The sequence below is a fragment of the Epinephelus lanceolatus genome, chromosome 23 (assembly GCF_041903045.1).
Source record: "Epinephelus lanceolatus isolate andai-2023 chromosome 23, ASM4190304v1, whole genome shotgun sequence".
Lineage (NCBI taxonomy): Eukaryota > Metazoa > Chordata > Actinopteri > Perciformes > Serranidae > Epinephelus > Epinephelus lanceolatus.
The window spans coordinates 27477501-27496722 of record NC_135756.1 but is presented as its reverse complement, the minus strand read 5'-3'; the positions used below and the strand labels follow the sequence as shown (position 1 = coordinate 27496722).

Genomic DNA, 19222 nt, shown 5'->3' with positions numbered 1-19222 from the left:
TTGGCTGAAACACTGGTATTGATCAACAGTGCTATTAACTCTGAGCAGATACAGCATGTTAGGATTTTGCACTATGAGATTTTTTTTCCTTATTAGGCTTTAAAGAGATCAACCCAGAATTCCCACTTCTCCCAGGCTCAAATCTCTTCAGCTATTGAAGAGACCAAATTCTTGGCAGCATGGCGAAGAAAATTGAATTGGATTACATTATTAAACATTATTTTTTTCCATGACTGAAAATATTGCCCATCGTCTGCCTTCGCTGTAGCTTTAACACTGTACTCCAAGGTCAGCCTCGTCATGAATCATCAAAAGATATAATTTTCTCCATCTTCATAAAGTCGACCCTCAAGTAAAGTGGGTCTTTTGGGTTGCCAGGGAGCTCGACTTTGTAGTTCTGTGCTCCTGCTCCTCTCAGTGCAGGCAATTTATTTTGCAGCTCTTTTTGAAATTGAAATAAAGTATTCAGAAATTCAGAAAAGGGTCTTTTTGCCTGTAACAAATTCATGCAGCCGTACACACACACATGCATACACCTCCCACTCATCCTCACACTCACCTCCTGAGCTGGGCTTTTTAAAATGCATTCCTATTTTCTTCCATTTTCAATACAGTCGATTAACATCAAGTTACCTTCAGCAGTACTGAACTAAAAGAGAGATGTGACAGACCATTTCAGTGCTGTTCAGATTTAGATATCCATTTGCATTTGTACCATGTCTTGTCTTTTGTATCTCCTTCTTTCAGGTTTTTTAATTGAGTTTTCGGCATGCTAATAATATTCAGAATTTCTACCAGTCTTACCCTCTTTTTCTTTATCTGCCATCTCTAGCCTGCAGCTCGGAGCCAGAGAACGTTCAGGCTGACGCCCAGAACGACACAACTATCGTAGTGACATGGGAACGTCCCCGTGTGGTTTACGACACAACCATCGACTGGTACACCGTCACCTACCAGAGGCTGCAGGGTCAAGACCAGAGCAAGCAGGAGTACAGGACAGACGGGGACCAGGACGTGGTATGAAAGATCTCTTCACATGTCTCTACAAAACAAACATCACCCATATGTACAGCTGCAACTAACAACTGTTTTGATAATCGATTAATCTGTTGATTATTGCTCTGAATAATGAATTTTGATAAAAAGAAAAAATGCTAAATTTCCAGCAATTTATTCAAAAAGCAAAACGTATTCATTGTCTTCTTGTTCAATGCTCTTTCGATTAACTTCAAAATAAAAAAAGAAAACAAATGCTACATCAAGAGTACAGACAAGGCCCCTACAATTAAAAAATGAACCTCTCTTATCTCTGTTTGGTTTTGGATCAGTGTAGCTGGGTGTTAGTGTTATCAAATTAGCTTTAAAATAACTTTATCAGGGGTGTTAGTTTTATCAAGCGCTTATCAGGGGACTGCTGGCTACATTGACTGATCACAAAACAGAGTAAACACAGACAGAAGGCATTTCTGTCCATTGTTCTTGTTTTTTGAATTCACCTGTAATTGTGTGTTTGTCCATCAAAACGGACACAAATCTGCCGGAGATGGCAGATTTAGCTAATGTTAATTAGCCTTGCTCAAATTAGGTCAGAGAGACACTGGAGTATAAGGTAACGTTCTGAACATTTTAGGAATATTTCACATCATTAGTCAGAGAAAGTCTAAACTGTATCCTAGTATTTCGTCACAAACTTTTTTTGTTTTGTGTTTTTTTTCCTTTTTTTAGTTAAAAGAAAGTTCAAACAGTCAGTCATACCAGTTTAACTGGCAAAGACAGAAGGTAATGGTTGCATCAGTAAGTATTTGAAATAATAAAAAGTAATGCTAAGTAAAATAAACTCATAAAATAAACAATGAATTCAAAAAGAAGGGGTCATTTGAGACTGCATAAACACGTCTCAATGAATTTTAGCTTCTGACATAGTTTGCTTTTTTCTATATAAATGTAAAACTCAAAATAAAATCAATTTCAGTTAAAAACATCTTAAAAAGATGGGATTGAATCATGAAATTTCCCTAATTACATAAAGAAGTTGAGAATAGTGCATACATTTTAATCATCACACTCAAATTAAATGATACATTTTTTACCTTCCATCATAATTGCATGTGCTGTTTTGCACAATTTATAATACTTAAAGTCTTTTGAAATGTAGTACAGTATGGGCCACAATAAAACAGATGGATACTTGCTCAGTCTTGCAGGTAAATTATATTTGTTATCAAAATAATAATAAAATATAATTGTTTGATATAAATAGTTTTTGCAATATTTTTAGATGCATTTCTCTAATTTTATTTGTATCACGGTATCTAAAAGGAACATGCCAAGCTTTGAGCCAATTAATGCCTGCAAAATTATAGATTGAAAAGATTTTCCCTGTGGTGGTGTTTTCCTAGTATTGCAGAAGCATTTCCTAATATGTCTGTTGGTGCAACAGTTGCTCATGATGTCAATACCATTTATTTAATGAGTGCAAAAAATCTAGGAACCTCAGGTTGCTTTTTATAGCTTTTCACGAACTCTAATAAGCTGTTAGTTATGGATTTGATTACAAAGCTTAATTCCTTAAACTTAATAGAAAATGTTTTCTCTGTAAGAAAAGGTTTATATTTAAGAAGTGGACCATTAGAATCAAGCAGGTCCTTTTATTAATCCCTGACTGTCTCTCTGTGATATTGATTTGCTCTATATACTCTTTGACGCTTTCTCCAGCATTACAACAAGTCCTCATGTTTGGTATTGTCATAGCAAAAAAGGGTGATCATGAGAGGGTGCAAATCAGTTCCCCCTTCTTGCTTTAAAAATGACATTGTTTCTTGTCTATACGTTGAAGAAATTCAAGATACTCTGTCCAATGTCCACCCCAGGTTTCTTAGGATCTTGGGACCCTTTATTAAACATATTAGAACAGGGCATGTATATGTGCATTTTGTAAATAAAGTGACTTGTTCATTATAATGAATGAATTAGACCATAATGTATGAGAATTCTATCACTCTCCACTCTCACTTCTCTGTGTACATGCCGACTGCTGTTGGCATCTGGATTGATCAAAGTAATCAATTGATTTATAATGACGATCAATCTTGGCCTCTTAATAGGTCACTGAGCATCCATAACTGGACCAGCACCATCTGTGTATATGTATCTGTATGTAGGTCTGTGGGTCTGAGTGTGTGAATTTGCACAAGCCTTTGCATCTATGTATGTAGACTACAAGTCGACAATACTCAGACCACCCTCATACAGCACAAATGAAGGACTGAGAATTTAGTTTACCTGCCTTTTATGTGCATGAAGGCATCTAATAAAAACCCATGAGAGGCATAATTAATTATTTTTTAAGATTAGCAATTACTGTGCTAACGCAATTACAACTAGATCATGGCTTGATTACCATTAATAGAGATGCACTCAAGTCCATATTAAACAAATGAGCATGCGGTAGCTTTAACACTATCATTATTGGCGTATGTGCAACTTCAAATATTATTCTCATTAAGATAATTTACCATAAATGTCAAATACAGCATGGATAGCAGTGTTTTCCTTACCAAAACTGTCAATAACTTGTGTTAAAAATATTTAAAAACGTCTAAAAGGAAAACAACCAGTCATCAATACAACTATTATTACATGATGTATAAATGTGAATTGAAAGTGGAAAGACATTCCAAAGCAGAGATATTTAAATCTGTGATTCCCAACCATTGGTTCTTGTACCCCAGGGCGTATTTCTACTGTTACCAGGGGTCATGGAAGGATTTTGGAATAGCTCAGCTTATGTGATGAAAGAAAAGTAATTATGATTTATTTAAAAAGAACAACAACAACATTCACATATTTGCATTTTAGAGAAAAATAAACACTGATGTTGGATTACAAATTGCAGTGATGTTGATCTTGTATATTTATTGTCTCAAAACCACCTATTATAAACCAGCTTCACAGGACGCACCCCCCGCTGACCGGAGGCAGCTGTAACACCTTAACACCACCTGCTGCGACTGGGAGTGCATGAAAATTAATTAGCAAGTGTGCAGAGGAATAGATATAGACAGTTAAAAGTGCTGGAGCACTGGCTGAAAAGTCAAGCGCCGCCTCTCCAAGTGAAAGTTGCACGAATGCAAAATTTATTGAGAAGAAAAAAGCAGACCAAACCTAAACATCATCAATTCCATGATCATTATTGCAACATTCTCTTAAATGGGTACTTGAGCTCATCTGATAGGGGTTGTTGGTTTACATCAGGCAATAAAAAGATTGTGAACCACTAATTTAAATTCATCTGTGTGACTTTACAGGGCGCCATCATCCCCAGTCTGCTGGCCAACAGCAGCTATGTGGTTCAGGTGGTTGCGTTTTGCACCAACGGACTCAGAGGACGATGGAGCGACCAGATTATAGTGGACATGCCGTTAGAGGACCCTGGTACAAACACACACTCAGACAAAGGAAAAAACTCCAACTCCATCTGTTACATTTATTACAGTTGTAAGAAAGTCTTTATTTCTTTCCCCTCTCTCTCTCTCTAGAAAGTGATTCAGATCCTGATGCTGTCGCAAAAGATCTGGAAGGCACCAGGGAGGTAGGGCGGTCCGTATCTGCGGTTTCACCTGACACCACTCTGCATGTTGGCATTCATTTCGCTGAATTACTTTTGCAGTGCTGAAGTTTGCCCTGCATTTAGTCATATCAGTGAACCTAATTATTATGCAAATTGTTGTAATTATCTCAGTGGAGGCTTGTCACTGAGTGTTTGGAGAGCCGTACAAAAGGTTATACGAGACTTTGCAGCGTGTTTTAGGAGAGATTACCAAAAAAAGGCTCCCATGTTTTTCTCACTGAGAGAACCAGTACAGCTTGTGCTTTTCCACACTGCATTAATGGAGATTAATTTAATGCCTTATTATCAGCTCATTTTGAATATTAAAGAAGTAAACAACTGCATCAACACTGTGTCTTTTGTAGGATGTTTATATTCTGTCATTTACACAAGAGGTGGTGACAGCATAAAAACCCTCACGTTTTAGTTTCTCCATCAACAAGCCTGTCCCTTATAATCACAGACAGTATATAACCAAACATCTTGTGCCACAGCTCCACACAGTAGTGCTTTTTTCCTTGTGTTAGTTCTCATCTAGAGCCAAAGCAGAGAGGCCAGAGAACCAGAATCAGGTGGATTTTTCTCCAGACGACCACAGCCCCGTGGAGGAGATCCCAGTGGAGCAGACCAGGGTTTACCAGAACCAACCTACATACCACCACAATCTCCCAGTGCAGGTCAGCACCCGTTCAACCCCAGAGACCCCGTCTGAGTCTGCTGTTCTACAGAAAACTGGACTCAACCAGAATATAAAAAAGAAACCAGACCAGAGCAGGTCTAAACCCGATGATATGGATCAGAACTGGATTTACGAGGATAGTGATCCAACGCACCGGCCAATCACTAAAGCAGGTTTTGATGGCAACGGTGCAATATGGGTGACTGAGGTAACAGAGCAGCCGGGCTTCCTGTTTCCAGTTGCTCGGACGACCACACTGCCGACGATCCGCCGACAAATCACAGAGGAGGCCTCGCTGTCAGTGTTGCCACAACAGGTAGTTCATTGAAGTTTTCTTTTTCTTGTCTCTCAGTGTTATCCTTAAAACCTGATTAAATGTAATACCTAACAGACACCTGACACACAAAATGTAAATGCAAAATTGTTTGGAGACTAGTTTTTTTCAGTTTAACCTTGTCCAAATTGAAGAAACCCAATGTTTTTGCAATCTGCCTCTTCTTCTTGCAGTCAGGAGATCACAGTTCACTAGACCAAGCTGGAGAGAGTGGGCTCCCTTCTCCCCAGTCAGATCTCTACACCCCTCCTGTGGAGGACATGCAAGTCACAGATATCTTCTATGAAGACACAGTCAACAACTTCCCACTAGAAACAACCACTTCTGCTGCAACAGTGTCTGCTGCTGCTGCTGCCGTGTTGCCAGGTCAGATTTTATTGGAAGGGATTTTTCTGTTTTTTGGCACTCTTGTTTACAAAAAACATCTCTGGTTGGTACTTTGAGCAGCGCCAGGGAGAAATTTAGGTTCATAAATATTTAAATAGGTATCAGCAGAAGATTTTTTTCTTCCACTGGACGTTTGCCACTGATTCTGCTCAGATTGACACAGTTTAGATTGTGTTTTTCTTTATTATGGCTTAAATTTAGATTGATACCTAATTTTTTTATGTTTTTCAAATAAATATTTTGAACAGCTACTGCTACTGAAAGATATACGAGGCAGGATTTTCCCAAAAACAATGTATAGACTCATCACTTCATCACTTATGGGAATTAAGTCATCACTTATGACCCACTAGAAGTGTATGATAAATTCAGTCAATTCAGAGACTTTACACTCTGCCAGCATTTTCTTATTTTCTGTGTTCAAGACGTTTATGCGTGTGTTCCCCAACAGCACTCAGGTCAGGACTTTATAAAAAGGGTAGTGACCAGGTGCCAGACTGTAAGCAGCGGCATCCAAGAGACACAGCGCAGAAAATGCAAATATAGCGAGGCGAAACACCAAACGATTGAATCTGGGGTTGGCTTTTACTTTCATTGCCTTTCATGGCTGTTCACAAGTGTGCTAACAATGTCTCACAAGCCCATGAAAGAAGGCAAGTTGAACTATTTTACTAGTATTTACGCTGAATAAATCTCCAGAATTATTCAGTAAATATTTTGTCAGAAATGTATGATCTTGAAATTACTCAAATTGTTATTCTTTATTTTGTACTTTCGGTATTATTACAATTGCAGTATTCTGGATGTAGCTTGTATGAATTTTGCAGGCTATTTGTGTGGATGACACAATAATAAAAACTTCATTCATTCATTTATTCATGTGATGCATCATGTGATGTGATGTCCCATTACCTGACATCCTTCATTATATAAAATTGTGGCTGTCAGATCATCTGTAATTTCATGTCACATGTCAATGTCACATAATGTTGTGACATCACGTTAGGTCACGTTAGGTCATCATGAAAAATTATATCACATATCATGTTGTGTCATATCATTACATGGCCAATGTCATGTCATGCCGTGTCATGGCTCAACATGTGTCACATCGTATCATATTGCATCGTCTCATATCATCATTATGTACATTCTGTCCCACAGGTGATAAAGTGGACAAAGTCTCCCTGTCGTCCTCTGGAGATGATGATGCCCCTGTGAACAAACCCTATCCAGACACCGTGACCTCGGTTTCCTCCACCTCATCCCCCGTCTGGATCACGGCGAGGGCGGCAACTGCCAGCAACACACTGGCTGAGTCTGTCTACAAAACATTCACAACCTCCTCTCTTCTCAGGGTGCTGATGCACACAACCCAGCCCATGTTTAACGGTAAGATGAAACACCTTAGAAACCCTTCCTAGAAATATATTATGTTCTCTAAAAAGTACAATGTTTACTTCCAATTAAAAGTGACTATGAATATATATTATTAGGGATTTCACACAACAGCAGCAATATAGATAAATGTTTTTTTGTGGTTGGTAGACAGCTGGACTTAATTGCGGTGGATGATTGCCTTTCTCCTCTAATAGCCCACTGCTGCTGCTTGACTAATCACTGCTGTGCTCTGTGATCTTGGTGGCATGTTGTATAGTGGCATGATGTGGGTAACGCTGGTAGTGGTGGTGGTAATAACGATGATCGAAAAGAATGAGCTGGCGTTAATGATGATTAGAATGATAATCAGCAACTCTCTGAACCGGATCAGCAATTAAACATGCTTGACTCTCCCTCAAATCTCGCAGCATGTTTCGACTTCACATGAGGTCATATTTTGAGTCCACTCAGGCTCGGTGATTAGCATCTACTTTTGGGACTCCTCTTCTGGATTTGCATTCTTTTCTGTGGCTCAATGGCGCACTCTGGTGGTTGGTTTTTCTTATATCCTCACAAAATGCAGGGTTCATTTTATCTTGAAGGTATGTCATTTGTTCATCTCTTCATTCTGGAACTTAATAAACAACTTCCAAGTCTTAGCTCTCTTCTTGTATTTTGTGTAAGTTGTGGGCATGATGATGACCAAAAAGTCTGCCTTTGCTGAGTCAAGACTCTGTACCTCTGTCTTTCTCACTGCCATGTGCGCCATACCTGGAAGGTTCAATTCTTACTTTTTCTTCCATCTTTCTTGGCACATTTCAATGCTGGCATCCAGCATTTTTTTCAGACTTACTTTGGCTTTTCTTACAGCAAATACACCCATGTCTAAAGTTGAGGACTCAACCATCAACCTGTCCTCTGGCTTAACAAACTCACCAAACACTTCTACTGGAGTGATCATCAACCCTGCAAATCCTGCAGGCTCTGTCTCTGAAGGGGGCTCTGCTGAAGGAGATTTTTTCAAACATCAATCCCCCAACCCTTTTAGTGAATACATCATCAGTTTCGGTCCAACTCCGGCCCTCCCTGAAGATAACAGGAGTGGCCTTATCTTTCATCATAACAAGTCCTCTGAAGAGCACTCTGTTGTCCATCTACAAATGGATTTAGCGCACCCTCAGATTTCTACTACTTTGGATTTTCGGGAACGTCTGATCACCAAGAATTCCCTTTCTGTGCTGTCTGATTATGACTCGAGTACTATCGATTTACCAAAAACAAACACAGTTGAAAGAAATACCCCAAATACTGACAGTAGAATTCAAGATGGTCTAAAAATTTTGTCACGTCCCGATGATGAAGAGGAAGCCGGGACGAATAGACACAAGGACGACCACAGCTCCACTTCAGTCACATCTTTGTTTGACTCTAAAGGTCTGACTTTGTCCGATCCTCATGATTCAGAGCAATCTAACACAGACTGGACAGCAGGGGGAAGTGGATCAGGCTCTGGCCTTTATAATGACAGGCTCAATCAGGAATTTGATGAAGTCGCTACAGTCAAGACTAACTTTTCTACTATTCCAAGTACAACTATAAGTTCGAAGGTGGATAATACAAGGAAAAATAGTCGATCAACAAGAATTAAGATGGATAGAAAAACAGATGAGGACACAGATGGGACTGGAAGCAAAAGTAGCAAGAAAGAGTGGGAAACAGTAGTAGAGAAAGAAATGGAGGAGAATGAAAGTGAGTTAAGTGGTGAGAAAGAAGAAAAGATAGAAAAAGAAGGAGCACGCAACATGGGGAATCAGGGAGTGTGGAAAGTGGATGGTGAAACAAATGAAAGTGCCAGACAGCTCAATAGCACAGCGGGCTGTGACAGGCTGAAAGAGAAAGAGAAAGAAACTAAAGCTGAGAGTGGAGTAGGAAAGACAATATACACTAAGACCGTTAGTGGGAATGAAATTGAGTCCAATTTAAGAGTTTTAAGCTGGCCTGAGGACATCAGTGGTTCTGGAGAGGGTGGTGGAGATGGAGGAGAAGATGGAAAAGGAAGGGAAAAGAAAGTCAGTGATGTTAAAGAAGCTATCAAAGCTGTAGGTGAAAAGGAAAGTGGTAACAAAAGTGATGATGGGGAAGACTGCAACAAAGACAAAGCATCTGAGGGAAGAGATGGTCGCCAGCTGTCTGTCAGTCAAGATAAACCTACAGCAGAGTTCCCTCTGTTTGACAGTAGTGAAGAAAATAGTGATGGTGATGGACATGATGAAGAGGGACAAAACATAAGTCTTGACAGTCATGTTGGTGCTGACTCTACTCTGGAGGAAAACAAAGAGGGAGACGGTGATGGTAAAAGAAATGGAAGTGTGGAGAGTGAGGAGCACGAGGAAGGAGGCGGTAAAGAGGAAAGAGATGCAGATGTAATTGAAGAGCAGTTCTCAAATGTGGACGGGTTGTTGTTTGATGCTGAAAGAAGTCCCCTATTGGGGCGTCTCGTCCCTCTGCTCAGACTGACAGATGGCAACAAGGACACAGAGGAGGACATGGAAGGTAAATGTTTCTCAATGTCAAGCTTTTTCTCTGCCCTGTTGCATTCTGTCAGAGAGCCAGAGCTGTGTAGTTTACCCTTCTCTCATCTTTTCATACACATAGGGTACAGTATGTCAAAGTTTGCTAAAGTTTGAGTGAGGTGGAACTCTTTGTTTAGGCCATTCAGCCACAATTGCCACAGTGGCCGGATAGACGTTTATAACAAACAACACTGTTATTGCTATAACCACTTAAAGTGTAACAATCAATGTTTTTATATTAACAGAGGATGAAATGACTCCATGTAATGTGACAGGGGTTGATCATAGTAATCAACCCACAGAGAATTAGCAACCAATTCTTCCTCAGCTTTATAGAGCATTGAAATGTCTCTCAGCTCATTGATTTGGATCTGCAACAATCAGCCTTTTCTTACAGCCACAGCAGGCAGCAGTTTATAGCCGAAGGGCTCTGATAAACCCATTATATGCTACCTGCACACCACGAAACCGCAGATGGTTAGCAGCTAGTTAAAGAAGACAGTGGAGCAGGCAGCTAAAAAGCCAGATTTCCCCTCAGAAGCTGGCAGAGCTCCCAAACACAGCTAAAAGCAAAGTGAATATTAGACTTAGAATATTAGACCAGGGAGCCAAAAGTGTACCTGTAGATGAATACTAATGTTGTCCAGTTTCAGCTGTATTTGTTAAAGGGATGACTGTAGCATTTTAAAACCTATTTTTCCATGTTTTTTGTGTGGAAGTGACTAATGGAGTTAGTTTTTGAAGTCAGGGTTAGTACTGGATAAGAGGGCTGCAGCCTGCAGCCACAAAACAGGCTGCAATAGCACGCTATGTATGTCCACGATGTATGTCCACAGAAAGTGCTTGTTTTTGCCAGTGATAGGCTCATACTATTATTCTAAATGCCTGAAAGCGTTATGGAACGGATCCCCACCAAGAGAGAGCTTTTTGTTAAAGAGTAAGATCCTTTTTCTTTCACCAGAAACAACCCTGAAATTGTTATCTCCAAAGCCACCAGACTACTTTTAAATAAACACTAAAAGAAGACTCCAGGGATGAATGGTTTTCTGTAGGCTGACGCGCAAGTCAGCATCACACTGGTTCCTTTGTCAAAAAGCCTATGACATTTTTCCATTGGATTTTGGATTATTGGCTAGAATAAGCTCTGGCAAACAAAAGTTAATGATACCTTCATGTTTTGTTCAGCAAAATAATCTTCACAAATGAACACCACTTGTATGATTTTTGAAGCCTTAATGCAATCGGCAAAAGTAAGAAGCTAATGTTATGAATAACTTAATATCTGTTCAGCGTGATGACATTCTGTTGTCCCATTTAGCCACTTGTTAGCAAGCGCCTTTTTTAAGACACAGAAAAGCTTCAAAATTCATGAATGGGATATTTGCTGGCGTAATTTATGTCGTAGAACAAAGCACAAAAGTCTCTTAAGCTTGTGTTAACCACAGACTGTATTTTAGTCATCTAACCAAACTCACCTCAAAACAAAGGAACTGGGAGTGCAAAAATGCTAACTCATTTCTGGGTTTTAGGACTCATTCCTGGTACACTCTATTAAATCATTATTAAAACATGCTTGATTCAAAGTCGACAGAAACAAAATAAATCTCATGAAAGTCTTTTTTTTTTTTCTTTCGCCTTTCCACTTTCCAACAAACACCAACCCTGGTTTGGTTGAAATAAACCCATAATTCACCCAGTTAGAAAATATCTGGGCACTATACATGCTAAAATTACTGTCTGTTTAAATGGAGGTGGCTTTGGTGATGATTTTGGGGCTGTTTCTGTTTAAAATAAGGATCTTACCCTTTAACAAAAAGGTCTATCTCTGTAAAAATCCTTTCCAAAAATTTGTCAGACGCTTATATCGACAATCTGAGCCTGTCAGTAGCAAAAACAAGCACTTGCAGTGGACATAAATTGATGCTGCGAACATGCCCAGAGTGGTTACATTGCAGCCTGTTTGACCGCTACTGGCTGCAGGTCTCTCACTCAACACTGGACCAGTTATAAAAATTGTTGTCTTCATTAGTCACTTAGACACAAAAACATGGGAAAACGGGGCCAGGGTGAAAAACACCATGTCACCCTTGAATAAACAAGTGTATATATCAACTTTATAAGGTGTTGTGCTGTCCCCAGCTGGCCAGGAGAAGCAGTTTAATGTGTGACACTTTTTAGCAATTTGGAAAACTGTCATAAACTGGACACAGACTGAATTACTGCTGTGATCAAAACACATTATAAATTAAACTTAAAAAAATTATTCTTGCAAACAACCTTACCACATTTGCTAAATTATTGTGGAATTCCTGATACATAAACTTACATTAAACTAAAATTGTAGAGATTATTATACTGACATGATCTTTGTGTTATGTGACACTCCCCCACTCTACCCTTCTTTTTCTCTATCCCCCTTTGTCTCTATCTCTCACTCAACACACACCATCCTTCTTCTTCGCGTCTCCTCTCTCAGAGGGCAGCAACAGCAGCCATGAGTCTCGGGTCGGCCTGGTTGGAGGTGTGGAGAGGGAGAAGAGGACAGTTGTTCCTCTGGCTGTCGTCTCCACTCTCACCATACTCTGTCTGCTGGTACTAGTGGGCATACTCGTCTACTGGAGGTACACACACATGCAAGGTCAATATTGTGTCTAAATCAAGTTCACCTGTGTTCTTCACTTAGGTTTTGATTTGTTTGTGTCACAGAAACTGTTTCCAGGCAGCTAATTTCTACCCAGATGACAGCGCGTCACCTAAAGTCATTTCAGCTCCATCTACACCACTGCTGCTGGCCACAGGTAACACACACACACTAAAAAGATGTTATCACTGTGATATGTGCTATCTAGCCACAATATAAATTATGCAGTTAAACATTCACTCTTTTGTTGCAGATGGTCACGAGCCACTGACAGTGAAACAGTTTGTGAAGCATGTGATGGAGCTGCACACCACCAACACCTTCTCCAAGGAGTTTGAGGTGCGCTGAATGTTAATGATTGGAATATTTAAGTTGAACTAAATGTCAATTGCCTTTATCACAAGGTGAACATAGACAGCCACAAGACAATTTGAAAGCACACCAAGGCTTTCAAAGGTTCAAAAGTTCTGTATATGAGATTCAGAGCATTAATATAGCAGCATATTTGTATTTGCTATGTTAAGATACAATGAAGTAACGGCATCCTGAGCAGAGAATGAAGTTACGCTCCCTCTGTGTGTGTTTTAATCTGAGCTTCTCTGTGGTTTCTTGTGGTACGATGGTCTGGCTGCGTGTGCATGTTCGTGCATGTGTGTATCCAACTGGCTAGCTCTTTGCTGCTGCGTTGCACTGCGCTCAAGCAGCAGTTACCACTGATATTGGGACAGCATTGTAGCAGAAGAGTAGCACCCACTCTTTGTTTTCTCCCTGGTTAACACCGCTAGCTCTGTCAGCACTGTTGCCTTTGTTTAGCTCTGTTTATGGAGTTAGCACTGTCAGCTGCTAGCCGCAGGCTCAGTTATCTTCATGATGAGAACCCTGTCCAGACAACTCATGTACTCTGAATTTCGCATAGAGCCCCTTTAACCAGCACAGAAATAAAGAGATCACTCCATTTGTCATAGCTCCTTAATGCTCCTCCATATCTCTATTAACATCATGTCTCCAGGGGTATCATTTAGCAATGTGATAATTTGTTACTTCCACGTAAAACATGTTGTGCAACAGTATGTAGGAAGGGTGTTTGCTACTAACCATGGCAGTGCTACTTGGTTTTCCTCACAGACACGCAAACATAAGAAACTTAAGTCAGGATTTAGAATTCAGTAGGCAGGTTTTAATCGATAAAAACCTCCCTTCATAAGATTTAGGCTGGTAAAGTCTTCATCTCTGCGCATACTGAATTTAAAACCAGAGAAATGACTCATGTGGAGTATTGAAATATCTTATCCTCCTGCGACTCTGCATCCTCATATTAGGACACTATGTTTTGGGATTGCTGCACCTTCCACTATATTCTGCTAAAGTTAAACCTGTTGTCCTTGTTTATAGACACTTTCACATGCCATTTAGTGGTACCAAAAACATAATACACGATTTAGTGTAAAAACAAGATGGCAGCATCTCTGCCAAGTCAGTCACCAGCCAATCGTGACACAAAAGTGGAAAAGCTATAAAACCTGTCACATTTCATGTTTGAAACTTGTTTATTTATGATAAAGGGAGTTTGTAGTTTGATATGGCATACAATTTTCATCAATTTTAGCAACAGTAACAAGTGAAGATGCTGTTAGTTAAAGTACTCGTTTGAGGACATCAGACTTTATTAGTGTATTATTGCAGCATTTCACTCAATTAGGTGTGACAAACTGTTCTACAGACAAAAAGGAATTTCCTACACTGGAGGATGAAGCAGGGGAAATTTAACAGAGTAACAAAACTAACAAATCATAAGGCTTTTAGATTTGTTGCATTATTTGCAATTTTGCATTTGCACAGCCATGTTCAGGAATTGCAGTGAACAGCTTTAGACTTGAACAGTGACCCCTAATCCGTGGAGTTACAAAACACTGAACAAATGTTGCGTTGTTTGTCATTTTGTTTTGGCACAAAAATGGTCAGGCATTGAAATAAACAGTTTAATAGTTATTGAGAATAAACCCAATGTCCCTATATGAGGACATAATTTTTCAAAAACCACTATTCAAAGATATGATTATCAGGTTCTGCTAATCCCAAATAGCTAGAAGAAATTAAAAATGCATACCAAACAAAAGCTCAGGTCTCTGGAGGTTGATGTTGTGTATGTATTTTAGAACAGTTTGTGGATTAGTTTCAACAATGAGTACATCTGCATGACATTAGTCACCTCTGTTTCCTAGCATGAGCCTCCTGAGTAACACACACAGATAGGATTAATTTAAATATACCTCTCCCGTGTAACTGTCATGGTATTTGTGTGCTTCTCCCATTTTGTTGTAGTATTTTTGCATTTTCTACAAACCTACATTTTAGGTCAATCTAATTCTCATTTAAAGACAAAAGAGGCAAAGTTATAGGACCATGTGGGCAGATCACAGCCTTGACTTGTAGATACACACACATTTTTCCGGTATTTGCATAATGTAAACAATGCCGTAATATTTAACAGTGTAACAGGAAATGGCTAACATGGTTGAAAGCTACAAGTCTGCAGCTCAGTTGGTAATATCAGTGTATTTCCCATTTACTGTAGCACCGCCTCTCTGTGTGTATCTGAACCCCATATTCCTGTACCTGCACTGACTCCCTGTCTGTCTGTCTGTCTGTCTGTCATCCTGTCCCCCCCTCCCACTCTCCTTTCACCGCCTCCACCACCATCGTCGTGCTTTCTGCATCCTCACCACCCTCCATTAGATTGTCAAAGAATCCTATGAGGTAAGACGCCTACAGTGTAGAGGTGTGGTTTTCTTTTTCTTTCTTTTCAACGCTGGAACATTTGAGTTTTGTTCAAAATGAGGTCTAGCTTGTTTGCCCATTTGTTGACCAACCAGTCAGCTTGTAGACCATAGCATCTGTATTTCAGATGTGAGAGATTTATAGACATTTCAAGGAAGCAGCTGCTTGTTGGCCAGCATCTTTACTGAATATGAGGCGTTAATGCAGGCCACATACAGACCATGTATTATGGCTTTTTCTCCTGAATATGAATCAGGGATTAATATATGATATTCTTTCTTTCACAATTTTTTATGTTTTCTCCATACACAAATCTTAATTCTTGTTACATCATTCACAAGTGCTAATTTATTTGTTGTTTTGTCTTCACTGTGGTCACTTGACTGTTGTATCGTAATACTATTGAAACTATAGACCAGTAGAATATAAATAAATACAGCAAAAACCTTACTTGTCCAGAAGAACAACCACATTTCATTTTCACTCAGTGGCACCAGTGCTCATTGTGCTAATTAGCATGTTTAGCTTTCTCTGAGTGACTAACTTAAATCTTATTTGTGTTTTATATTGTTTTTCAGGAAGTACAGGCGTGCACGGTGGACATGGGCATCACTGCTGACAGCTCCAATCACCCTGACAACAAAAGCAAGAACAGATACATAAACATACTGGCCTGTACGTCACTGTTCAGTCTGATAACATGAGTGTATAATTGTGAAAGGCAGCAGTGATGAAGCTGATTGACCTTTTTTCCCTCTCTCAGATGATCACAGTAGAGTCAAACTCTCCAACAGTTTGGACAGAGACGGGAAATGTGGAGACTACATCAATGCTAACTTTGTAGATGTAAGTATGTTACTGTCAGTCTTGCATGTTTATAGGCAGACTGACACAGCACAGTGTATTCCAAGTAAAATCCAAACCAGAAATAGATTCAGTCAGGTGGGTCTTTTCCACTATTGTTACTGTACATTATATTCAGCGGTTTCCTCTGCAGGGCTACGAGCGAACGAGAGCATACATCGCAGCTCAGGGGCCTCTCAGAGCGAGCAGGGAAGACTTCTGGAGGATGATCTGGCAGCAGAATGTTGGAGTTATTGTCATGATCACCAACCTCAAGGAAAAAGGACGGGTAGGACAAACACCAGCTTCTCCACACAGATCAGTAAAGTTACATCTGGTTTTGCACATCCGGCAATTTGAGTATTCATGTATTTTTTTATCATCAAGCTAGAGTTTTTGTAGTTTGGAAATGTTTTTATTTCAATGTAAACATCTCACTTTAATTTTGATGCCTTCTAACCTTCATGCTATCTAAATGAGATACTGAACTGTATCTTAAATTGAACTTATCTCAAGTTAGTGCTTTCTGACTCGTCAGTGACAGTCAGGAGGGAGGAAGTGTCAATTTTAAAAATACAAGTGAGATGACACATTGGTCCTCATGCAGAAACATGCTCTTAAGTTCTCTCTCAATTTTCTGTGAAGAGAAAAAAGCATGAGAAGTCAACTCTAGATGCACCAAACATTCTTAACCACATCCAAATCTTCATGCTGAATGAAGAATCCCACTTGATCATAAGTACCCTATTAGCATAGGTAACACCCCCTGAGTAGTAGTAGTGAAATCAGCATGCTTTAAATAAACTTAAATGGAATTTGTGAGTCTCTGCACTGTATCGTTACATAAAAAACAGAACAAAAAAAAACAAACGGCAAAACGTGTGATGCTGTGAATGCCCTGTCAGCAGCAGCAGTGGAGGAAGTATTCAGATCCTAATTATACAACTAATATCTCACTGTAAAATTACTCTGTTCCTCGTAAAAGTCCTGCACTGAAAATGTTATTTAAGTAAAAATATGTAAATACACTCAGGAAAATATACTGAAGTATTAAAGTAAAAATATTCAATGCAGAAAATTATAAATCTCTAATAAATCAAAAATAATTAAAAATTGTCAAAAGAAAAAAGCAGCAAGCCAACATATTTGAGGGGCTGGAACCACAAAATGTTTTTGCATGAAAAATAATTCAATTATTAAAATAGTTATGAATTCATTTTCTAATCAATCAACTAATCGTGTCAGCTGCAGTTGTATATTTTCATATATTTAGTGTGCAAAAATCTTAACTTGTAAAGTAACTGAAGTTATTTTATTATTGTCATGGAGGAAAAAGTACTTAAGCACAGTACTTGAGTAAATGTACTTAGTTACATTCCACCACTGGTCAGCAGAGGGATGCACAGTAACTGAAATTACAGTAATTAGGATGGACCAAGCATAAAAGTCTTTCTTTAGTCCTCAAATTAACTTTATAAAGTTGATAAGTCAAACATGTTAGTGAACAGCAGCTTATTTGCACAACAAGTAAACAGAGAAATCCTAGCATTCATTTGGCATCGTGATTCTGTCCACCTGGCAAATATAAGTCCAGTATTCACTCTGTTGTACCTCTGTTTAGTCTCCATTTACTCCTGAGGAAAATGAGACATTTTCTGTTCAGGGAGCAAAAGCTCACTATCCTGGGAATCCCTAGAAACTGACTTGTTTTTAAGGTATAACTTCAGCCACAGTCAAAACGCATGGGTCATATTTCAAGGAACACTAAATGTAACAGGTACAAATAAGCATAAAGCTATGGGTTCCCAACCTGAGAGTTTTAGTTTAATAATTAATAATTAATAATTTTCTGATTTTAATAATAAGGCAAAAGAATGCAATTGCATTTATGCAAAAGGACATAAAGGACTTGCATAAAGGAAGTTTTTCTGTAGTGGTATGTGTATATTTTATTTGCATCAGCCAATTTGGTTTCTGCCTAGAACTTAGCTACTTTTCCTCATTTCCCTCTAATTACATTTCACAAGAAATGGGAAATAGTGTGGATGTGTGTCAGTTTAGTCCCAAAAATCCCACTGTCTTTTTAGCTGAGAACAACTGCCTGCTACAGCTGAAAACACCGCTGGAGAGAGCGGTGAGACTCAATCAGAACAGTACAGATGCTGTCTGTAAAGCTGAAACACTGAGCTTAAAGAGGATAAAATGCTCCATAGAGCTGAGGGTAACTGCAGAGGTGATAATTCTCAGTTGGTTTGTATCCATGAACGACCCCTTTCATATTATCCATAATCATATGACCCATTGTTCATATGAAATATTGATTGCTACAGCTTTAAGTTTTCAGTGTCACCGCAGGTCGTCATATATCAGTTTTAAAATGTTTGCTATGAAATTGTAAATTTCAGCATACCATAATCAGCTAACAGGAGGAGCCAAGCCTCTTTTTAGCACTTAAGTACTGTGTGATTGCTGCCTCCTTATGATTTGGATTGGTTACATCAGCTACAATACATTATTTCTTGTCAAACTGTGACATGCTGAAAAGAGAACTTTCTATTATTCTTTCTACTATTCTATTATTCTTTCTATTATTCTTTCTACTATTCTTTCTCCTAACAACTCCCTCACAGGGACAAAAGGACCACATCAATAGCATCAGTTCAGACAGAGGAACATGTCCACTGTTCTCTCACACATCTCTGTTGGTCATCTGCTCTTGTTTTATCTTTGTCGTCTGTCTACAGACAAAATGTGACCAGTACTGGCCGGAGGAGAACCAGGAGGAATACGGTCCCTACCAGGTGACCCTGAAAAGCAGCAAAACCCTCGCTTACTACACACTGCGGACGTTCACTGTCAGAGACACTACAAATAAGGTACTTCACACACACACTCCCCCTGTCTTAGTCCAACACACATATACAATAAACAACACTGACTGTCCAAAGTGAGTTTGAGGTTCACTTCCAACTAGGTGTTTTCCTACACACATAATAAC

At 39.2% G+C, this 19222-nt stretch overlaps 1 protein-coding gene across 3 annotated transcripts in view; it reads left to right on the top strand.

The window, feature by feature from the left end:
* The window catches only part of ptprz1b (protein tyrosine phosphatase receptor type Z1b), an 83450-nt gene that overhangs the window by 56018 nt on the left and 8210 nt on the right, over window positions 1–19222 (top strand). The window contains exons 9-22 of one of the 3 annotated variants that reach the window (XM_033615297.2): window positions 833–1017; window positions 4308–4434; window positions 4539–4591; window positions 5137–5604; window positions 5796–5988; window positions 7174–7401; window positions 12439–12583; window positions 12669–12760; window positions 12857–12942; window positions 15340–15360; window positions 15960–16056; window positions 16145–16227; window positions 16379–16513; window positions 18969–19100. In XM_033615297.2, coding sequence (XP_033471188.2) covers window positions 833–1017; window positions 4308–4434; window positions 4539–4591; window positions 5137–5604; window positions 5796–5988; window positions 7174–7401; window positions 12439–12583; window positions 12669–12760; window positions 12857–12942; window positions 15340–15360; window positions 15960–16056; window positions 16145–16227; window positions 16379–16513; window positions 18969–19100 — 2045 coding nt within the window. The other 2 variants (XM_078165122.1, XM_078165123.1) reach the window with 2 other exon arrangements.